The sequence below is a fragment of the Melitaea cinxia genome, chromosome 15 (genome assembly GCF_905220565.1).
Source record: "Melitaea cinxia chromosome 15, ilMelCinx1.1, whole genome shotgun sequence".
In the NCBI taxonomy this organism is placed as follows: domain Eukaryota; kingdom Metazoa; phylum Arthropoda; class Insecta; order Lepidoptera; family Nymphalidae; genus Melitaea; species Melitaea cinxia.
In genome coordinates this window covers 12,125,542-12,150,329 of record NC_059408.1, presented here as the reverse complement: position 1 = coordinate 12,150,329, position 24,788 = coordinate 12,125,542, and the positions used below count along the sequence as shown (strand labels likewise).

Below are 24,788 nucleotides of genomic sequence, written 5' to 3'. Positions count from 1 at the left end.
GCATAGTATTGTATAATATTTTCTGCTTCTATGTTGATGCGATTTAGTAAACCAAGGACTTTTTCCAATATCTTGATTTATCTGAGCATACCAAGATCCTTTTCTTAACAAGGTTTGTCGCCAAAGATCACGCCAATCAGATAGGATTTTTGATTTAATAGCAACTAATAGATCAGTGTATGGTACGGCAACATTCTCATCAACAGGGCTGCCGCTGTCACTGTCAACAATTGAACGTGCCAGAAAGTCCACATGTTCATTTCCCCTTACTCCTATATGTGAAGGTGTCCACAATAATTTGATGTTGTAGTTTCTTCTGGATAGTTGATAAAGGAGATGTCTTATTTCTAAAATGATGAAGTTTGTATTAGCACTGAATTGATAATTATCTAAAGCCTTTAGAACGCTCATACTGTCAGTAATGATCAGCCAATATTGATTAGTTTGTTTTTTAATGAATTCTAGGGCAGCAGTAATTGCTAGAGCTTCAGCTGTAAATATTGATATCTCCTTTTTCAATCTGACGCCTTGGCCAAACTTCAGATGAGGTACATAATAGGCCATGGAAACATTTATATCATTTTTTGATCCATCTGTGTAAACTTGTTTGAACTTATCAGAGTATTGTGCTATGAGGTTGTAAACTTCCTGGCGCTCTTTTAGCTTATGGTCAATAATAATATCGATTTGATTAATAAGACAGTCAAACTCCTTTTCGTAACACATCCAATTGCTAGAACTGTGTATTTTGTGTTGGTTATTTAGATTTAACATGAATGAATATTCGAAGAGAATAAATGGGTTATTAGAAGTTAATGGAGCATTTACAGGATATTTACTATGTAAGTAATTAAGCTTTTTAATTAGAGGATGATTACTAATGGAAAACAGTTTTAGCAAAAAGCAGTATTTCAAATATTTAAATCTAAGGTGTAAAGGGGAAATGTTGCACTCGACCTGTAACGAATTAATTGGGGTTGTTTTCATGGCGCCAGTGATAAGTCTCAGGCTGTGATTTTGAATAATATTTAATTTGTTAACCAACTTGTCATTAGCAGAAAAACATAGAAATCCATATTCAAAATGACTGCGTACAAGAGATTTATATAGGGTAAGAAGGATTTTTGGATCAGAACCCCAATATGTTTTTGCAAGAGACTTTAAAATATTAAGAGCCTTAAGAGCTCTATCAACTATGTGGTCTACATATTTGTTCCATGATAAGTTATTCATGAATATAACACCTAAAAATTTAACTTCATTTGTGATAAGAAGAGATATATTATTATAGTTTATTTTAATTCTTTCAGACCCTACTTTATTAAAAACGATGACTTTAGACTTTTCAAAGCTAATGTCCAATGCAAGATAATTAAAATAAGAATTTAATTTAACTAAAGCTTCGTTTAACTTAAGATTTAGGGTAGTTATATTATTACTAGAACAATAGACTACCAAATCATCAGCAAACTGTAAATTGTATATATGAGAGCCTAGAATTAAGTTTAATCTATGTATATAAAGTGTGAAAATCAATGGACTCAAAATGCTACCTTGACATGTACCTTTATGAGAAAGCCTTGGACCAATAAGTCTATTGTTATACTTAACAAATACCTTCCTACTGTGCAAAAAATTAAAAATCCATTGTATAACTTTTACAGGTAAACCAATCGCAGCTAATTCCGTGGATAGAATATGATGGTTAACATTATTAAAGGCTCCAACTACATCGAAGAAAACTCCAGCGAGAGCTTGCTTTGATTGTATAGCATTATAAATATCAAGATGTAAGTGAGCAATGCTCTCCCTTGAAGACCTGCCTCTTCTAAAACCAAACTGATTAGAAGGTAAAATATGATTAGACTCTATGAAATGTTCCAATCTTTGTTTTAAAAGTTGTTCAAATATTTTTCCCATGCAAGAAGTCAATGCTATAGGTCTATATGAATCAAAGTTAAACTTGTCCTTGTTGGGTTTTAAGATAGGTACTAAACAATCAACCTTCCAATCCATAGGAATAAGATTATGCTCCCAAAGAAGATTCAGGATATTTAATAAAATTAGTTTAGATTGAGAAGACAGGTGTTTAAGCATTTTATATGAAATGTAGTCAAGGCCAGGTGTAGAGTCTTTTCTGGATGAAATAGCAGAATTTAATTCGACAATGGTAAAAGATTTTATAATAAAATTTTGATTAGGAAGAATATGGCAGAAAGAATTAAGATTAAAGGCTGGCTCTACAGTATCTGGAGTATATTTTTTGAGAAAATCAAAGATCCAAGAATAGTCAGAGTTGTTATGGGAAGGTGGAAAATAGCTTTTGTTAAATTTTCGCATATACGTCCAAATGACTGATATAGGAGTCGATCTGTTAAATTGTTCACAAAGTTTTATCCAACTGTTTCTTCTCTCATTTCTGATAATATATTTTTTGGTGGCTTGTAGTCTTTTAAAATTAATGTAATTAGCCTCAGTGGGATCAGATTTAAAAGTCAAATAAGCGTTTTTGCTATTTAATACGGCTTTGGTGCAATTGAAATTCCACCAAGGAAGAAGTTTTTTTTTTTTATTTAAGTTAGAAGGAGAGCATGAAGATAAAGCTGTATTAACCAAAGAGTGCTTAGAAATAGAAGATGATTTCCACAGTGCTGAGTGTAAAATATCTGTAAATTTTGTGTAGTTATGAAGGGGGTCTTGTGTATCAAGAGAAAATTCAGTGAGCAATAGTTGGACATTTAAATTATAAATGTTCCAATCAACGTTGTTCAGGTTAGGGAAGCAGGGTAGTGAGCTACTATTGGGAATAGGAGTGGCATTGTAATGATTGTTATTAAGTAAAATTTTTGTGATTACAGGAAAGTGGTAGCTGCCTAAGGGATCGTCATGTACTGACCAGTCACACTCTAGAGCCAATGAAGGTGATACTATGGTTAAGTCAAGAGCATTCTGTCTCCATATGTGCGAACCAACAGTGGTCATACTTCCGTCATTAAGTATAACCAAATTATTGTTATTGATAGACTCTAAAATATCTTTGCCTCGACAATTAGAAGTAGAACAGCCCCAGGCTGAGTTTAGGCCATTAAAATCTCCTGCTAGGAAGATTGGTTCTGGTAAACTTTTAATTAACCTGTCTAGTTTAGATTTAGAAAAAGCAGGATTGCAATTAGTTGGACTGTAAAAGCTTATGATAGTAAGTTCTTTGTTGCTAGAGTATTTTATACGAACAACAACATTTTGAATGGAGTCATCATAAAAAGTATCAATTTTAGAATAAGAAATAGAGCTATGTATTAATATGGCTACGCCATTGTGGGTGTTTCCTGAATCAAGACGAATTACATTGTAATGACGTATCTTAAATTTTTGACAAGGCTTTAACCAAGTCTCACAAATTAACGCAATGTGAATATTTTTGTCCAAAAGGAAATAATTAAAAATATGTTGATTGTGTAGAATACTCTGAGCATTCCATTGCACAATATTTAAAGTATCCATAAAGTACAAATTATTTATTAGTAACCTTTTTTAATGTATCTTGCAGGACATTTTTAATATTTTGGGAAGAGATAGGTATTTCATTATTTTTGTTTAGTGTTATAAGTTTTACTAAAGCTTCTGTAATAGATTTGAGTATTATTTCGGAATTTAAAAGAGATAAGAACTGATCAGTTTTGTTTAATGATGGAAAGTGAGAGCTGTTTAAAACATCAACAAAGCTTTTTTTCTGAAATTTATCTCTGTTAAGCTGGATTTTTTCTTTTTTAACAGGGCATGCAGGGGATATGGCAATGTGATTGCCAGAGCAGTGACAGCAACTGGCTGCAGTATAAGGAGTCTGACAATCTTTAAAATTGTGACCTTCGCCACAAATGCTGCATCTTTGTGAATTTTTACAGAATTTTGCAATATGACCATATCTTAAACACTTTAGACACTGCTTTACTGGCGGGATGTACTGCCGTACTTCGAACCGCCAGCTGTTGAGGTCCACACTATCTGGTAAATTGGGACAGGAAAAGGTTATAGAAATTGTTTTTGTGGGGATTAATTTTATTTCTCCATTTTCTCTTACACGTCGCATAAATCTACGTATAGATATAATATTTTTCGTGCTAGTTAGAGCTGAATATATTTCTTTATTGGATAATTCTATAGGCACATGAGAAATTACCCCAGTGACCTCTGTAGCGGCAGCCGGAAGGGAAGCTTTAAGTTTGTACCCATCAAGATATTTTTTGTTGCCTAAGACCGCGTTAGCAAAAGCAGGTCTATCAAAGATAACTCCAACTTTACTTTTATTAATGCGTTTTAGTTGTTTCACGCCTTTATTATATTTTTTTATGCTATTAGCGAGTGTCATCATGTCTCTTGTTCCGATTGGCTTGTCAGCCTCTGTACTCTCCAGGAATACAATATAGTCAAAATTACCCCCGTTCTCAGGGTAGTGCCGCACGTAATCGGCTACCCGAAACGGGGCATACCTTTCGGCGTCTGTTAGCTCAACAGATTTTATGGACTCGGAGTCGGAGCTCAACGAGTCGTCCTCAGCGTTACCTTCCTCCTTCTTTTTCCTTTTCTTACTTCTCCCCATCTCTTGATTAATTTATAAGTATTTATTTATAAAAAACTCCAGTGAATGAATTATAAAATTAATAAAATATTTTTGAAAAAAAAAGACCGCCTTTTCACTTCAAAGTTCCCGCGCTTTTTCGACAACAATCTTATCTTCTTATGACATTGACAGTAGCAAATTACAGACTAAACTCTAAACGCGATTTCATTTTCATTTCAATTTACAAATTCTAGTTCAATGATATAATAAATCTTTATAATTATTTCTCACCTCAATGTTCTAGTTATACTTTATATTCTTATAAATCAGTTTGACATAGATCAGCTGAACACAATGATAATTTTAAAAATACATACTTTGTAACTTAAAATAATTTTACAAAGAAAGTTAGAGAGTGTGCTCTACACTTAAAGCCATACTCCAAAGCTAAACCAATTCGATATACATTTTATGTAATTGCGTAAAACTTTTTCAAACGAATATAAATCGGAAGTAAATTTATTACGTATACTTACTACTTAGGGTGCTTTTCCACTGACGCGGAGCTGAGTGGAGAGAAGTGGAACTGTGCGCAGTTGAATGGACTAAGGCTGTATTGAGCCATTGGGAATTCTTATTAACCATCATTTTTAATCATTCAAAATGAATCTAGATAATATTTGTACGTGTTTGATGTAGTAAAAATACAATATTTGTAGATTCCCTGTTTTCTTACCACATTAATTCCCGGTACTATATGCCAAGTTGTTTTAGTTGCCATGAACATATATTCATAAAAACTATTTAGTTTTTAACGAACTAATCAAGTTAGTATTAGACATGTGTAAGTAATGCAATTGATACATTACGCGTGATATTACTCGAACATGAAATATGGCATCACACATTACGCGACGAAATGAAGTATTACACATCACACTTGACATTACGCGCTCTGTTCGGTCGGAATGTTGGATTTCTTATCTATTTGCTCTGTCTAACTTCACTTACTGAGTGAGACACGGTGATGCGCGGCGCACTTTTGCAACCAGTCATAACCTCACTCTCTAGCTCTACATTATTTTCGTTAGTATGAGTGAGAGCGAGCTACTGAGCCGTGGCGAGTTTCCGTCATTTTTTTAAGTGAAATATGAATCGTATTTATGAATGCTAAGGCATATTATAGCACAACACTGTACGTAATACTTTTTAATAATGCGTTACGCACTTGACTACCGCTAAAATTCGAGTTCAAATTTCTGCTTTTGCATTTATTAAAATGTTTTGTTTGTTTATGTTGCTTGTGAAAATAAAATTATAAATGAAGTATTGACATAAAAAAAGTAATCATTGTATGTATATAAAGTTGATTTTTAAATACGCCAGTATTCATGGTCATTAGTTTATTCCTAACTTATATTATAAACTAGCTGCGTCCCGCGGTTTCACTCGCGTAGTTCCCGTTCCTCTGATGATTCCGGGTTATAAAGTAGCCTAAGGCTCTCCAAGGTCTGTTTTATCTGTATACCAAAATTTGACAAATTCGGTTCAGCCGTTTTGACGCGAAAGAAGGACGAACAAACAAACACACATTTATAATATTAGTAGGGATGCGAAAGTAACTCTATCTACCTTTTACGTTTTCTGATTTTGATGAAATTTAGTATAGTGATCGATGGGACATCCGAAGAGGATCAATAATCACATGGGGACCGAAACTAAACGGGTAAAATCGCGGATCACGGCTAGTATTAATTTAGTTGTCCATGTGTATTACCAGTCCTAAGCCTGGAATAAATATCCCAATTTTCCTTGGGGTTTACTTAAGTATAAAGGGAAACCAACTTTTTTTACAAATCAAAGCTAATTTTAGAATAAACTTTTAGAAAACCAAACAAAAAAAAAAACAAAACAAATATAATGAATTTTTAGCCAGTTTCCACCTCTCATTTACCATTTTTATGCTAAAGTGATGTTTGGTCTGCTATGTAGTACACCGAACACCGTACACTTAAACATACTATAAGTACAAAATCTCATGGAATGTTTGGTGTGATGACAATTACGTGATATATAGCATTTCATAAGAAATATCTCACGCCGAACAGTACACATTTCGGGTAATGTTCGGTGTGATGGTGTGATGCCATATTACTCAGTACGAAATGTAATGTAATATTACATTACATTTTGAAGCACTGTTTTGCGCAAGTCTAGTTAGTATATTACAATTTATTACGTCCATGGATTACAGATTCAAATCGTTCAGAAATCACTGACAAGTTTTTTATGATGTTATTATGGACTTATGTAGTGTTCCCTCTACTTTCAATCACGGTATTATACACAGGTCGTGCAACAAAATTAGTGGGGGGGGGGAGTTACGTCGGGTTAATGGTTGTGCTTTTTTTTCAATTTACGGGCGCCAGAGCCATGACGATAGATGATGTTTTAAATTTATAAGATTATAGATAAGAGTTCGATTCCCGCTCACGACAGACATTTGTATCAGCCATTTAGATGTTTGTCGTGGTCTGGGCGTTGTGCAGTGGCGTTGCTAGATAACCGAAGGCCCTGGGGCAAAATATAAACGAGAGCCCCAACTAAACTATTTAAAATCGTTTGTCCCGTATTTGTCGTAGTCCGAATTCGACATACTCCAGAATTGTCTCCATAATAAACTTTAAAACCAAATACAAATTGTAACTTATTTTAGTTAACAAATTAAAACTATTTCATGAAAATAAAAGAAAATATCTACCTTTTACCGTTCAAAACAGTACAGTACAGTCCTGTAACAGACACACGGACAGCGGAGGTACGTTAATATGATACCGTCGAGCATCCTTTGGGTCAGTCATTCAGTCAGTCCAGCCTGTTGCAGTCCACTGGTGGATAGAGGCTTCCCTAAGTTCACGCCCGACATCCTGATTTTCCGCAATCCTCATACACACTACACCGGTAATTACAAATTATGTAGATCGTCGGTCCAACGTGCCGGGTGAAGTTCCACACTGCGTTTGCCAAGATGCAGTCTCCACTTCAGAATACGTCTGCTTCAACAGCCATCGGTCGTGTGACACAGGTAACCAGCCCACTGCCACTTCAACTTGCTAATTCCATGGGCTATGTTGGTTATTTTCATTCTCTTGCGGCAAGTCTCATTTATCCTATCTTTGAGATAAACCCCAAGCATTAGCCCATTCCATTGGACGTTGAGCGATTTTAAGCTTGTGGATCAGTCTCTTCGTCAGTGTCCACGTCTCGGCTCCGTATATTAACACAGGTAGGATGCATTGCTCGAAGACTTTTGTCTTTAAGCATTGCGGAATCTTCGAAGTGAAGACTCGACGAAGCCTGCCAAACGCCGTCCAGCCCAATCGAATCCTCCTATTGGGCTCCTTCTCGAAGTTGTTGCGGCCTAGTTGGATAATATGGCCTAGGTAAATATAATCCTAAACAAACTCGAGAAGAGCACCATCGACCGATACCAGTCACGGTATGACTTGGTTGTTAAACATAACTTTCGTTTTGTCCAAGTTCATACCGAGACCGACAACCGGCCAGCATTTGGCCTAGCTCATCCAACGTCTCCACAAAGATGTCGTATCAGTTTTCGAATAAAACAAGAATCATTACAAATCGGTATATTTAGTGAAAAGTTACGCGGTATAATATAATCTAGGTCGACGAAAAAACAGTCAAGTAAATATGCATTATTATATATAAGTCGAAAAATGCTAGTTAGATCGTAAATATGCATTATTATATATAAGTCGAAAAATGCTTATTAGATCGTAAATATGCATTATTTTATTTATGTCGAAAAATGTTTCTTAGATCGTAATTAAATTTAAATGGAACTACATGACACGCACCACCTTTCGATTGAAACAAAAATCATCGAAATCTAATTGAGAACCTCCTCCTTTTTGAAAGTCTGTTAAGTTGGTGTTGGAAAACTGAATATTTAACTGACTACAAAACGTGCATTTATCTGAGTTATCATTGTGTCTAGCACATTATTGAAAAAAGTAATTTTAAATATATGTATACTAGCTGTGCCCGCAACATCGTACGCGTGAAATTTAACGAATAGTTATTGTTCAGTTCGCAGTTATAAAATAAAAAAAAATGTCTTAAATAAAAGTAGCCTAAGCTACTCCTTCTTACATCAGCTATCTGCTAGTGAAAGTCCCGTCAAAATCAGTACCGTCGTTTCAGAGATTAGCCAGAACAAACAGACAGACAGATTTATTTTTATTTTGTATGCTGTTATGTACCCTGTATACATACATATGCATTTAGTAAATAGCAATTATTTTAATATTACAAACAGACACTCCAATTTTATTTATTTGTATAGATATCTTGCCTGTTTTGAAATCGATAAATCGAAGATAATTCTTCAAAATGTTTTTTATTTTCCATCGAGTGTTTCTCATAGGTGCATCAAGCGCGTGCTGTTGATACACGCTGGGGACAGGGGAGTTACCTCCAAGTTTCAAACAAAGATGTTCGAAACTTGTTGGTAATTACTCTATAATTTTTCAGATAAGTTACCATTGTTAAATTCGCGTTCATGGAATCTGGTTTATTTATATTCCGAATGTGGGAGAAATTTTCATTAGTTCAATTTATAGTTTGTAAGTCAGAGTCCGAAGGGCCCCCTGAGCTTGGAGGCCCCGGGGCACTGCCCCGCCTTGCCCTTTTGTAGCTACGCCACTAGCGTTGTGCTTGTTTATTGTGTGTTTCCGGACCTCCGACACAGGAGAAAATACTACTGTGGGATCCGTTGAGTGTTAAGCGTTTATTAACTATACAAAAAAATATATAACTAATTACAATGAAACGTCACTCAATATAACAAATTACAATGAAACGTCACTTAAGCGGCGTACAGCCGTACAAAGTGCGCACTGCGCGTACGCAAAGCAGTGACGTGCAGCGGCGTTGACGCGAATGAAAAGTTATGACACTATCGTACTTAAATCTCTCACGTCCCAGCATCTAAATTGGGCTCCGTTACATGACCTGTATATAGGACCGTGCTTTCAATAGATGTTATCAAATATGTCACTGTAATGTCTAAAGTGTAATGTCTATTGTTCAAATCTTAATAAAAACCAATCAATCAATCAATTTAATTAGAATAAAAAATTTATATCTCAAATATTTCCAGCAATATCTAGCAGTTAAATATATATATTTTTTATATAATATGAATGAAAAAAGTTTTGTTTGTAAGTAAATTAAGTTATAATTTCAAAACATGTTATTGTTTTCTACGAGTTTTTACTTTTTATATATTTTTTATTATTTTAGGGACGTCTGATTTGACTAGACGCTTTTTTGAACTTCGTTTTCAAAACGATTGGCTGTTTAAGAAAAGGAAACAGCCTTGGGGGTGAGTGTAACTTATTAATTATACTTGTTATTTATCTCACACTATTCCATTAACAATATGATTCTTATAAGAATTGATAGGCTAAGATCTAGATTAGGTAAAACCGAATTTTGGGACCGTGGGGGGATGGGGGTGGGGAGGGTGGGGAACACTACCCCTGGTACCACTATCACACCTCGGAACCCCATGGTTATGGAGATATCGATGGGGCTAAGATCTAGATTAGGTAAAACCGAATTAGAAAAACCGAATTATGGGGTTTTTGGGTGTGGAGGGTGGAGGGTGTAGGGGAATCTATACAAGGTAACACTGTCACACCTCAAAACCCCATGGTTATGGAGATATCCATGGTTAAAGTTTTTGAGGTTAGAAGATAAATTTAAAGCTATTATAATACCTTTGAGCTCGTACTGTTTGCATTGTGTGACAAATCGACACTTTTAAACAAAATAACGCGTCAGACATAATATTCTAATAAAATTAGTAACATTGCGTGCTAGAATATAGGTTTAAAAATTCGAAAAATACCCAAAACCGAATCGGAGCACCCCACTGTCCACGTGGTCTTGGTCTGTCCTACCCCTAGAGTGTTTTTTTTGTGCCGCGGAGGCGCGGAGGGAGGGCAGCCCTCGCCCGCCGTGCGAAAGCGCGCGAACGAATGCGTAGAGGAGCGGCTGAGGCTGGTCGCCGAAGGCGACCAGCCTCCGCTGCGGAACGGAGCATGAGTGAGCGTGCTTTCGCACGCAAGGGCGGAAGGGCTGCACTTCCCGCAGCGCCGGAGCCAAGCGTTCCTCTAACTTCGAAATTCTTCTTCTAACCTCAAAACTTTAACCATGGATATCTCCATAACCATGGGGTTCCGAGGTGCGACAGTGGTACCAGGGGTAGCGTACCCCACCCTCTCCCCCCCATCCCCCCACGGTCCCGAAATTCGGTTTTACCTAATCTAAAGCTTTACCGAATTGATAAACTGTCTAGTCAAAAAATAACGAAGTCTTTTTTAAATTTTATTTAGAGAATTCCACAAGCTCCTTCTTGATAATGGCTTTCCAGTAGAGATGACTGTGAAGCACTTACGAAAGAAATGGTCATATACATATGATGTAAGTAATTATTTAAACCATTTAACATCTATTAACTTAATATTTGTATTTTGATGTTTTAAAGTAACTTAACTTGATTAAAATTTGTTAAGTTTTTAAATGTTTGTATTAAAATTTAATAAAACTATATAATTTCACTGAATAAAGCTTATAAATATTTGTATTTAAACTAATGACATCTTTATATACTTATTTACTTCTTTATATACCTCACACTAAATGAATGTGAATTTTTATTATAATATAATCATAATGAAGTAAAAAAGTAAGGTAATATATAGGTCTAGTTAGATTTATAAATGTAAATAAGAAGAGTTATTTTAGTAATTTTAATTTTGCACTTTTAAAGACTCAATTATACATTTTTTTTTCAGTCTTATAGAATAGCCAAAAAAACTAAAAATAAAAGTTGGAAATATTACAGAATGTTTGAAAAACATTTTGGAAAATCTCAAGTTTTAGATAAATATGAATCATGTAAGTAAGAATTATTTATCTTAATAGCAAATACATTAATATCTTAAATGAAAAATATTTAATACAAATTATTTACTTCACAAATAATATCTGTCTCCTGTGACGTGATACAAGTCGAAAAGCATTATTTTACAGGAAAGCAATAAATTTTCAAAAAATTATTGTTTATGAACTAAGTAGGCTAGGCTCAATTTGAATATCTTCATTTGTATAGTAAACACTCTCTTTCAATATACATTTAAGTTTTTTCTGGTAATCATTTAATTTTAACCACCAGCAGCTAGAAGTTACCTTTAGATTACAAATGAAAACTTTTGAGTTTTGATATTCACAATTTAAGTGCTTAAGTTATGTCATAAGTGATACTTGTACAGTTAAATCACTTGACACCTATAATTTTTATTGTGTAAACTCTATAATAATAATCCAAGCAGAATGTTTCTCAAACAAAAGAAAGACTCTTTAGACTTTATTTTTCTAGTTATCACTCTCCCACTCACATAATTTTCTTGAATTTTACCAGATTACGTAAATTTTAGGATATAACTCTTTATACATTACTCTATATCCACGAAAAATGTACTGAAATTTGTAAGTGACAAAACACGAAAATCAGTATTGAATACTTCGAGTGATTGTTTACTGACAAAGGGGTACACCTTGACAAATTGGCAAAAAAAATATTTCTGTTACTATAGTTACTATAGTATAGTAGATTGTAGAGCGTGAGTTAGACCAAAAAATTCGTTATTTTTTTTTTTCTGATAATGCCCACATTAAAATCACAAAGACGGTATAACTCGACTTATATCACTAATCACAGGAGGCACCGATATTTTTTATTAGATAACTAGAGTATTAAGCATTTGTAATTTATAATTTTGAAATTATAAGATTTGTGCCTTTTTTAACTTTCATACTTTTTGTCTTGCAATGATACTTTATTCAACAGTAATTTAGGAACATACAAAAATGTTAAATTTTTACATATTTCGTATCAATTACACTGTCTCAAATATCGTCATTTACAAAACGTATACTATGGTTTTTTATATTTGTAATATTATGTTTAAGTAATGTTATTAAATGATAAGTTATAAAAAAAATAGTCTCACATTATTAAATGTTACAATTTTTGTAGGGAGTGATGAATGGAGATTAAAACTAATAGTATGTGTGTCTGAAGCAAAAGAAGCGAAACTTGATTATCGTAATATGTGGAGGTATGATATTGGAAATAATTAATAAAATCAAAAATTCTCAGTAACAAGATAAATTAAAAATTATAGTAACTCAACAACAATAGTAGTAAACATTAATTACTTTCTGTTTTGATTTGCACAGTAACACAATGTAATAATTATAATTAAATTTTTATGAGACAAAATTATCTAGAAATAATTGACAAAGGTTTTAGAAATAAAATAATTTTAATACTATATTGATGTATTTTGAAATATGATTTTTTTGGAAATTACAGTGCACAAGATACTTTATATTACTTAAATTTACTATTTATTTTCTCCTTACATATATATAAATATTGTATAAGATATTCTCATTATATTTATAATTATTTTTTTTTTATATATTTTTCAGAACAGTCGAAACAGCATTAAGGTGTCAAGATTTACCACTAGACTGTTGTATACAGGACTTAAAAGGATTGTGGCATTATATCAGAATTACTTTTAAGGTATGTATATTATAGTACAGATAAAATATAGTACAGAAAAAAAAATTTTATTCTTTTATTTTGTTGTTCTGAAAATCAAGTCTCATATTTATTGACATTTAATAAGAATTACTATAATATGACACAACATATAGCTTATAAAATATTGAATACTTGTAGAAACTTATACAAAAAAATTGAGTATGTATTACACAAATAATTTCTTGTCATTGTCAATCAATTAAACTGAGGTAGACTGTAGGCTGTGTCCACAGCCGGAAATTTCCTGCTCAGAATATGGAGGAGCCCGGCTAGGGTAGTACCTTACAGAAGACCACAGCTAAATAATACTGTTTTCAAGCAGTGTTGTGTTCCTGTTGGTGGGTAAGGTGACCAGAGCTCCTGGGGGGATTGGGGATTGGGTCGGCAACGCGCTTGCGACACTTCTGGTGTTGCAGACGTCTAAAAGCTACGGTAATCGATTACTATCAGGTGAGTTGTACACTTGTTTGCCGACCTAGTAATATAAAAAAAAATCATACGTACTACCAGACTCAAATCATCACTTACAAATGGGTTATAAAAGTTTTAATTTGCTTTTTTTTTTGCATATAGTAGTAAATTATAGAGCAATAACTTATATTATAACTAAATTAACTTAGAGTTTATAAGATAATGTCAATAATTCTCATGTGCAGCGGAAACATCGTCTAGTGTTACGTAATTCGGTCAGGAATGACTGGCCACTGTATTCAGCTGTGCTGGACTACTACAAGAAGTATGAACCGGAGTATTTACAGAGATTGGACACCTCTCCGGAAAGTTTGTCTGAACGGAGAACCGCACACATGCCCAGAGGGAAGGCTATCAAAAATGATGGAGTAGAAGAGTTTCAATGTAAGTTTATTCATACCATCAAATAGTAGAATAAAAAATTATTTTACCTTAAGTCTTAAGTATATGATTTATTTTAAATGATTAGGTAGGGTATTATATATTTTAGATCTTTCATACATAATAGTTCTTTTATCGTAATTTGTCCGGGGCGGGCATAAATCTGTCTTTGATAATGTCTAAGATTAATTTTATGAAGTTAGCGTTTTTTCGTAATAGTCGTTATTGTGTGAATGTTTTGTATTTAAAATTAACGGAATAAGTATGCCTATGGTGTAGTAATCATAGATATCAGATATTTTTATTATTTTAAGTTCTTGGAAAAGTTCATTTTGTGAAGTTTGAAGTAATTATAAATTTGATTTAGCCAAGCATAACTCTATCAGACAATCAAGATAGGGTTTTATTAAGCAGTATAACGGGCATATATTTATAGTATAACGGGCACTTTGTGGGAATAATCTGTAGCGACATCTATCTACGAACTCAAAAACTGACATAGCCTACATCGCGATATCAAAGTTATCAGAGCGACTGAACAATATATACAAGAACCCGACGACAACCGTCGGGGCAGTAGCCCACTAGACACAACACCCGTCTCGTCAGAGGATCCTCCCTTTGCAATGGCGGATGAGTAACTTGACACACTGTTCCTCTTACCCCCAAAAATCTAACAATTCCATACAGCATCCACACAAGTGACGATATCTTAGTTTTAATTTTCTGAACGTATGTAGATGCCATGTAAAATAACTTATTTCTCTAGAGAGTATCAATTTTTTTTTAAATTCAATTGATATGATTAAAAACTATTAATTTTTCATTAAAAAAATTTAAAACTATATTAAAATATGTACATTTATTATATTAACAGGGTCCAAAGATATAACTGAATCATTTATTCAGATACGGCTACAAAATGATTGGCTGTTCAGAGATCAAAAAAGGGCTTGGAAGTAAGTATTTTTATTTTTTTCATTGTCTGTTAGCATTCCATTAGCATAGGTACAAATAGCATTAATTAATTTTTATGTTAATTATGCTTAACACATATAGAGCATTAAGTCATCGTGACATTCGTTCCGAAACCTTGATCTATATTTTTGTTAACTATTTTTGTATTCTTAATTTTGCTATTTTTATTTATAATACAAAGTGTTTAGAATATTTTCAAAGTTCATTATTTTGTTTTCTTTTGTATGTTTTACTTTGTTCTGTGCATTTGCCTCAATTAGTAACTTATCTTTCTTCATATTTTTAGTTTATTATTAGTTTAGAGTTTAGACGATACGTTAGCGCAACGGTTACAGCACACTGTTACGCTGGCGGTCGCAGGTTCGATCACCGCTCAAGGCAAACATCTGTATGGCCTATACAATGTTAAGTAAGGCAAACATTTGTATAGGCCATTCATATGTTCGCCGTAGTCTAGACGTTTGTGCTTGTGTGTTGTGTGTATTTCTGGACCCCCGACATATGTAGGTGTGAATCCTAGAGTAGTAATCGTAGTAATTATGAAAGGAAATAAGTGTCTTTGAACTCGCATTGCTCGTGCTATAATCTTTTCCTTACTAGGACAAGAGGCATTTGCTTAACTGTGAGGCGTTTACAAGATGTAACAGAACAGAAAAATATAGTATAAAGTTAATGATCATTTCATGGTCATACTGTTACTTTTTGTCTTATATATGACTTTCAATTTTTAAAAGAGTACCGAGAGTATTTTCCTCCGGTTTTTTTCTCTTGGCCTACACTAGGTACATTAGTTTATCTTATTTATTGTAATGTTTAATAAAGCCGAGGACATAAGATAGAAAGAATAGAAGGTAATGTCTACCAAGACATTAGATATTTAAATTAACTTAATATTTTGATTATTTTGACTAAGTTAAGGTTGCACATAACACTAGGTGTGTTACCTAAGTTTGTAATGTACCCAATGTTAAGATATAAATTTTTATTTTACTGTTTGTTTTTTTTGCTACGTTAACTTTTTTTATTACTATCGAGTTTTTTTTAATTTTTTTGTATTATTTATTTTGTAAATGACATTATTTTGACTTTCTTTAAGTGTGTATATCACCTTATGACGAAATAAATGTTTTCATTTCATATTAGTAATTAAAATTTATTTATTTTTTCATTGTCAGCAATCTCCGAGCTATAATGATAGAAGAGTACGGGTTCCCTAAAACATTAACAGGGAGAGAACTTTGCAGAAAATGGGCTGCCACATATGCCGTACGTATTATTTATTTAAAATGATTTTTTATTTGTTAATACTTGTAAATGTTGTTTCTTTAATTATTTAAAAATGTTTGGTTCTTTTTGAAATATTTAATAAATTACTCATAATTTAACCATATTTGTTAGTACAAAAATAATTTGAGTTTTATCGTCCTCGTTTCTTGCCAAAATTTTAAATCTCCAAGACATTTCTCAATCTTTATTACAAAAAACGATTTGTTTTGCTCCCGAACCGAACGAAATTAAACGGTTCGTTAGTAGTTAGTAAAACATATCGTTTTTTTTTTTGCAATACAGGATATCATCATCATCTTCCTGCCCTTATCCCACTTATGTAGGGTCGGCACAACATGTTTTCCTCTTCCATTCCTCTCTATTATTCGTCACTTCAGTGCTTACTCCTTTCTTTCTCATATCCTCACTCACACAATCCATCCATCGCTTTTTCGGTCTGCCGATCGCTCTTCGTCCTTCGACATTCATCCCTAACATTCTTTTACCGACATAGCGGATAGTGCATCTCTTTTTATATGATCAATTTTGGCGGTCCAAATGAAGTTAAATTCCAGAGATTAGCACGTTCGACCAAATAAACTCTTCAGCTTTAAAATATACCTATTAACTTATAAAAAACTAAATAGGAACAGTACAAATGACTTGCAACATTAATTTATATTTTAAAAACGAGATTGCTTTAGACCACACGACTAAAGTAAACCTTACGAAACTCTATAAACTTTCTATATTCACTAACTTATATCTTACTCTCAACATTCGTTCGCCTCGACTGATCACAGTTTTCGTAACAATCAATCACGCATTCACCAGCTTTCTCCCCAAGTCAAGAGTGCGTAAAGAAATTTTACTTCAATAAATCATTCAACTCGCTGCGTCTGGCTGTTTGAGTGCGTGCATTTACAATATAGTGCATGCATAACACGCAAACATACAGGCAGTGATGTTGTTACGGTTACGATACGATTCGTGTGACAGTGACACATCAGAAGTTGTCCTTATACGCGTTCTAATCTCATTGTTGTGAGAGTATTTACGCTTACTCTTCAGCCTGTAATATTCCACTACTGGGCCTATTTCCCCATGTAAGAGAAGGATCAGAGCTTAATCCACCACGCTGCTCCAATGCGGGTTGGCGGATATATTCCCTACTATGAGTAACGATCGCTAACCAGTGTACATGATAACAACCGGGACCGACGGCTTAACGTACTCTCCGAGGCACGGTGGGGAGACCCACAAGGACTGCAAAAACCCAGACCACGGCAAACACCTGTATGACCAATACAAATGTTTGTCATGTGATATATAAATATGTCATGTAAAAATATCTTAATTGTATCAAGTTATTTACTAGCCATGTGGGGTATGTTCTGTTGACTCATTTTGGTTGTTAAAATTTTATGGGTACATCACTCTCAATTAACACCTAAACAGTACCGGTCTTTTGAACACTTCAAAGTACTTTCAATTTTATACGTTTGCATATTTCCAATATTGCTTAAGCTTTCGATTTTAATCGGAATTTGTACATCATAATACTTTCTAAAAGGTTATTTTGTCTTTTATATGACTTATCATTACATAGTATAAAACAAAGTCGCTTCCCGCTGTCTGTATGCTTAGATCTTTAAAACTTCGATTCCAGTTTATATGTATAATACATGCATAATACAATAGAGGAACACTGCTAGTTTTTGCGACCGTGCGAAGCCAGGGCGGGTCGCTAGTATAATAAAAAATAAATTTCATAATAAATAAAATATCTCGTTTACTTATCGTTTCATTCCATGTTTTTAAATCTTCAAATATATAAAAATTTCGTATAATCCATAAATACGTGCAAGATATAACGTTTTATTATTAATTTGTAGGAATACCAAAAAGCAAAAGCTACAAATAATAAAACATGGGTTTATTACACGTTATTCGAACTCTACTTTGGAGAAGGCGGTTTAAGTCTCAACCCCTTGATGGACTGTAAGTTATGAGCGTGGATATTATTATATTTACTTATCACAGTTAAATCAGAAATACTTTCTCTTTTTTTATTCTGGCAATAAGAAACTGACAAATTGCTTACAAACGAGTTCATACACCTTATCAAGTTTAAAAATTATATCGTTAATGATGTTACTTTAAATTTTGTACATTTTACAGGGCAAGAGGAGTGGGTCTTGAACCTGATCAGCGCCAGGACTGACTTAGATCATTTGTTTCGATTTTCTGCAAAGAATTCCGCAGATCCTTGGCGGTATCTAATTTTATTATATATGTATAAATATAAAAAGTATTTATAACAATTACTTACGTTGTTGTAATTCTTTGTCTTGTTACAGAGAAGTTGAAAAAAGACTTAGAACTATAGGAATGCCTTTAGATCACAGTTTATTAGAACTACCAGAAGTTTGGAAACATTTATTAAAAACTTTTAAGGTATGAGATTTTATATCAAAACCTTTTAATAATATCTAGCAACGACTAACCGGTTGACGCAGTTTGTAGTGGCCCTGCTTTCTGTTCTGCAGGTTGTGGGTTCGATTCCCACTAGTCTGGGTGTAATATGTGTATTTTTATATTCACACAGTCGTCTGTTCCTAAGTTAAGCAACTTAATGCTTTTGTTATAGGTGCCGGCCGGCTGATATGGCTAAATTTTTTTTTTTATAAATATACATGGAAGTAATACAGATATAAATATATAAATACAAATATTACACCCAGACTCGGGCGGGAATCAAACCCACACGCGGAGCGGAAAGCAGATCCACTCACTACAAACTGAGCCAACAGGCTAGTCTAAAGTTTATTCAGCTCTTGATGTTTTTATTTAAATAAACATGTCATTCGCAGTACAAATTTTTTTTCCAAAATGACACCAATATACACGTGATAAATATATAACTATGCAATACCTTTTCAGTGGAAACAAAAATTCGCCAATAAGGGTATTTTAAACGAACAATGGCCGTTCTTTGAAGCCATATCAAAATACATAGAAATCCATGATAAGCATGTAATAAAGGAGCAAAAACAGGACAGCTTTGAGGATCTGTCTCTCGATGACGATATCGAGGATGATATGAAACTGTTTGATCTGAAACAGAGGTTGGACCTCGTTAAACCCAAGTTCGAAGCCCTCGAGGCGAACCTCTGCAGATCTTGCTCTAATGAGGATGGCTGTGTCAACCTTTACAACCAGACAGATGACGAAGGACTGGACCTCGCGCAGAAGTTGAGGATTATTGGTGGAATTGAGGTATCATTTTTACTTGTATTTTAGAATATTTTTTCAAGATTTTTTATGCCAACCGTTTCGTTTTTAAAAGATTATTGGGGAATTTCAGATAAATAATGGGCTTTTGTTGCAGTTAAATGAAGCAGATACTCTACCGTCACAAATATGTCTGAATTGTGTTAAAGAATTGGAGAATGCGTACAAATTCAGGCGGAAATGTCAAGAAACCGACAGAAAACTTAGAATTAATTCTTTAAATAAAATAAAAATTGAAATACAACCTGAGTACAATCATCCATTAAAAAACCACGGTGACAATCAAGAGAACCAAGACTTCGAAGTCGATATACAATACGATGATCTGCCAGAAGAAACCACAGCGAAACCAAATCGAATGGTGAAGAGCGAAAAAAAGATAACGAGGCGGAAAAGGGTACGAAAACTAAGATACGACTACTGGAAAGTGTGTGAAGTGTGCGGGAAACACACGAGGAATTTGATCAGCCACCTAGACATGCACGCCAGCGACAAGTGTTACTCTTGCGACATTTGCGAGAAAAAGTTCAAGTTCAAAAGCGGGCTCATAGTCCACAAAGCCGTTCACAACCCAACGCCTAAAAAGACTTGCGAAGTTTGTGGAAAGAGCTTCCACATCTTAGCCCAATATCGTCGTCATTTTGCATATCACGCTAACGAGAGGAAGTTCGAGTGTGAGACGTGCGGGAAAAGGTTTAACTCGCTGGATATACTGAGGGTGCATAACAGGTCTCACACGGACGAGCGGCCCTTTAGTTGCTCCGAGTGCGGGAAGACCTTTCGCACCGCCGGCTGCGTCAGTAGGCACCGCCGCATCGTCCACAGGAACATCAAGAGTGTAAAGAAGTGAATATACGAGGGGTGGCTGAAAAGTTCTGAGCCTAGGGCATAGAGTCTAGATAAAAATCTAAATAAAATTTATTTTTCAATATAGTCCCCCTGGACTTCAATGCACCTTTGACATCTTTTATAGAGGGCTTGTATCCCTGATAAAAAGTAACCCGCGTCTTTGGCTAGAAAATGTTCATTAACGGCCACCTTAATCTCTTCATTATCCTCAAATCTTCGTCCCCGTAAGTCTTTTTTCAAATTTTTAAAAAAAAAATAATCGCTAGGTGCCAGGCCAGATCTGGACTATAGGGAGGGTGATTTACTTCATCGAAGCCAGTTTCTCGCAAGGCTTGCCTCGCAATGCGCGCCGTGTGAACCGGCGCGTTGTCTTGCAAAAACAAAATTCCTTTACTGATTTTACCTCTTCTTTTTTCGACAATGGCTTCGCGAACTTTTTTTAAAAGCCCAGCATAATACTCTGCATTCATTGTAGGTTATTTGGAAGGTAATCTATGAGCAAAACTCCTTCGCAATCCCAAAAAATGGTGGCCATGAGTTTGGAAGCCGATTTTTCCACCTTGAACTTCTTCGGCGGTCTTTCCCCCTTCTCTATCCACTGCATTGACTCCTGTTTTGATTCTGGGTCATTTTTTCGGATCCACGTTTCATCAACGGTGACAATACGAGTGCAAATTTCTTCCAAATTATCCTTTCACAAGTCTAAAAACTCTTCAGAAGTTTCAACGCGCCGCTGCTTGTCAAGTGGCGTGAGCATTTTTGGCACCCAACGCGCACTGACTTTATTCATATGCAAATGATTGTGCATAATATCTCCAACTCGTTCCTTATTAAAGCCAAGCTCTTCTGCTATCTGCCACCATGTTATTCGGCGATCGTCCAGTACAATTTTTTTTACTTTTTCGATGTTTTCATCGGTGACTGCGGTGTTTGGCCGACCCGAGCGGGGATCTTCCAGAGTCTCTTTGCCTTGTTGGAATAGGCGTGTCCATCGTTTAACCGTAGCTGACGACGGTCCAGATTCTCCGTAAACACTAGAAGTTTCTTCAAAAATTTCTTTTGCTGTTTTCCCCTTTTTAACGAGGAATTTGATGACGGCGCGATGCTCAAACTTCGTTAAGTGCAGTGATGACTCAGACATGGTGATGTTTAGGGTTCAATTACTCAAAGCGTAATGAAGCTAATGACGTGAAACTTCGCTTATATAGTGGGTAGATGTCGTTCAAATAGTGACCCACCGGATAAGTAAATAGTACGATTGCAAGTACCCTAGGATCAGAACTATTCAGCCGCCCCTCGTAAGTTGTTATTTAGTGTGTACTTGACCCCGTTATCAGTTGTATTGAATAATTTATTAAAGGTTTTTATCTCGCTCCTTGTTTAGTATCGCATATCGTTGTTTTTTTCCCTTTGTTCGTGACGTCCCGATGTTTATAAATATGTAAAAAATTAGCTCTACATTTTGTCTAAAATTGCTAAACTGCATGGTAATTTTTTATGAGATAGGGCACATCCAGGGAATCAGGGATATCCTGCTCAAATTGTGGAGCGGCCCTTCTGCGGCCGAAACTCGACCTTAAATAATACTGCTCTCCAGTAGTGTTGTATTCCTATGAAATCGAGAACTCGTTTACAATGCTTCTGGTGTTGCCAGATATCAGATGGACCGTAAGCTTGTTTGCCGACTTTATCATATAAAAAAAAATAAAGATAATTTATTTGAAACCAATCTGCTAAATAATTTTGTGTTACGCGCGTTTTTACAAAATAACTACTGATACACTAATTTTAGATTTGTTTTCTTAAACATTGCACCATCGACTTGACACATTAGAAAATGCTAGTTATTTATTTATTTATACAAAAGTTACGTAAAACTGACTTAAGTTTAAGAACGAAAACGTTGCAGAATACAAAACCTTTGCTTTCATTTGTTAATTAGTTCCTAGCACTATGTTTGTTAACTATTGTACCTACATAGAACTTGTTCTGTGACAAATCTTTATTTCACGATACAAGATTATTTGTCATAACTAATTAGTTTCAATTAAATATATAATAGGAAATATAAAGCTATAATAATTAATAATCAAGTTAATAATAACTTAAATATTAAACGTCTTTCTGAAAATCAACTGACTAGTTCTTGGATTAACGCGCTCAAAGAATCGAATCATTTGTTTTTATTGTTTATAACCATTGGTTATTTTCATAATTAATTATTATATTCTTTATCGCACTAAGTAAATTTTACAATACTCATTATAATATAGGAAGTTGGCAAGGGCGAACTTATCTCTAAAAGAGATCTCTTCCAGTCAACCCATAAATTTTCTAAAATTATTTAAAACGGGATATTTAAACAGACTACATTCGCGAGTCTCGTGAACAAGACATTCGTAGATAATCTCGAAATATCGAGCAAAATAAAAATAAAAAACACGGCAAATTTCCCGTTTAAAAATATTTTAAATTTTTTTATAACCATCTATGTCGTAAATGGAGAAAAAGGTCATTCCCCAGCAGTAGGATGTAAGGCTGAATAATAATAATAATAATAATACTTTTTTATTTGCAACATCCACACAAATCAATATTACATATCCATTAAACTAAACAATTAAATTATACAATAAGAATATCGCAAACCCGGTCTCAAGCTCGGCGTATGCTGGCAGAGCTGTCAGCGCCGATCTTCCGCTTGAGCCGTCGGGTGACAACACGGTCGGACCAACACCACATACCATACAGAATCGGAATACAGAAAAAGAAACATGAAAATTAAATAAATATAATCAAGTAGACATGGGACTAATATATTATACGGCAAAGTGAAATGCTCTGGACATTGAAAGGAATTTCGTTCTTATTCCAATAAATTAGAGTACAATTTAGGTTTGTTTACATTTGAGTTTTAAAGTAAGTAATAAAAATATTCTTTCAACATAAATAACGCTTGCCAGGTAAAATAAATAATAGGTTATCTAATATAACGAACACTTCTAATCAATCAAGCAATTTATATACGAGTCCGCCATGTAGTACCGATCGGATCAATCACAATTCAATAAGCATTAATAATGTACAGTATAACAAAATCAAATTACACTTAAGTACATCGAATCTATCAATCATTTTATATAACCAGACAAATAAAGATACCTTGCAGTTTCTTCTGTGCTGAATTTAGACTCCCGTCAAATTTAATTAAGTATTCAGATTATTGAAGTGAAACTTCCTAAGAATCTTGATTGGAATTTCTATGAAACGAAAATGCGTAACGATAAAGAATCAAACACATAAATGTATAGGAGATAATGAAATAGAATACATTACACAGTATTTTATTCGGTGAAAAAAAATCTCTTGTAGATTACTTTTCAGAATTTTCACTTCTGCCGTGTGAACTGCACACACTTTATTATAAATGTTGCTAAAATAGCATGATTTTATTAAATGTTATATTGTTATGATTATGTTATGATGTATATGTTATGATGATGATGTTATGATGATTATATATTATAATGTTATGATTTTATTTAATGTAATATTATTAAACATTACATCTGAATTTTGGAGTTTTCTAACGGCGAATATTATAATATATAATAATAAATAAATATTATAATTGATACAATATATAGTATAAATTGGAAACAATAATTTAGTTTTTATTTTTATTACTTTAAGCATAATAATACTTCTATAAGTTGAGAAATTTCATTAATCTAAATATTGTATCGATGTTGTCTATAACATTGAGTATGCCGAATATTTTCGTTAACATTTACGTACCTACCTGACTACTTAATAAAAAAAATTGTTTATGGTATACCCAAATAAGAAATTATACCAAGTATATGACGACTATAACTGCTAATGAATGCGTCACCTTAGATAGTGTGGACACTATCTTTGTTAGCATAACCGAAATTGTAGGAGCAATGTCCTTTATATTAGCTGATGAGATTTATTCGACTCAAGGTGTTTACTTTTGGATTAGCAATAAAACTGACATCAATACCTATATAGGAAAACAAAGACGTTTTCCTGCGGAATTTATCGGTGCCGTTATGCGCTTTTAATCGTAAATATTACGCGCAGAACACAGCTAAACGCCTACAAGTTTGTTTTATCATTTTCGGCTTTAGAGTTAAGGCTAGTTGATAGTAAGTGCAGCTATTTATATCACTCAAACTACAGTACGCATTAGTCGTACTGCAATAGATCAAATGCCTCCTGCAGATACTTGTCGGTCTACTTTAAGCATCAAATGGTGGTTGT

At 34.0% G+C, this 24,788-nt stretch overlaps 2 protein-coding genes across 2 annotated transcripts; one reads left to right on the top strand and one right to left on the bottom strand.

Moving 5' to 3' along the window:
* Positions 1–9,627: 9,627 nt before the first annotated feature.
* LOC123660171 lies at positions 9,628–20,582 on the top strand. The gene is made up of 14 exons (XM_045595274.1): positions 9,628–9,801; positions 9,884–9,965; positions 10,981–11,068; positions 11,443–11,545; positions 12,687–12,768; positions 13,145–13,241; positions 13,919–14,117; positions 14,992–15,073; positions 16,268–16,358; positions 18,254–18,359; positions 18,540–18,633; positions 18,719–18,815; positions 19,302–19,637; positions 19,750–20,582. The coding sequence occupies exons 1-14, from the start codon at positions 9,657–9,659 to the stop codon at positions 20,500–20,502; spliced, it is 2,355 nt and encodes a 784-aa protein (XP_045451230.1). The 5' UTR covers positions 9,628–9,656; the 3' UTR covers positions 20,503–20,582.
* A 613-nt stretch (positions 20,583–21,195) lies between these two features.
* LOC123660170 (protein GVQW3-like) lies at positions 21,196–21,642 on the bottom strand. The gene has a single exon (XM_045595273.1). The coding sequence runs from the start codon at positions 21,640–21,642 to the stop codon at positions 21,196–21,198; it is 447 nt and encodes a 148-aa protein (XP_045451229.1).
* Positions 21,643–24,788: the final 3,146 nt, after the last annotated feature.

What these genes read in the sequence shown, in the direction of transcription:
- LOC123660171 (XM_045595274.1), top strand. Translation starts at nt 9,657, where the DNA reads ATGTCTATTGTTCAAATCTTAATAAAAACCAATCAATCAATCAATTTA. An exon ending in GATCAAAAAAGGGCTTGGAA is followed by an intron (nt 15,074 to 16,267) that starts GTAAGTATTTTT and finishes TTTCATTGTCAG; the next exon opens with CAATCTCCGAGCTATAATGA. An exon ending in GGATTATTGGTGGAATTGAG is followed by an intron (nt 19,638 to 19,749) that starts GTATCATTTTTA and finishes CTTTTGTTGCAG; the next exon opens with TTAAATGAAGCAGATACTCT.
- LOC123660170 (XM_045595273.1), bottom strand. Translation starts at nt 21,642, where the DNA reads ATGTCTGAGTCATCACTGCACTTAACGAAGTTTGAGCATCGCGCCGTC.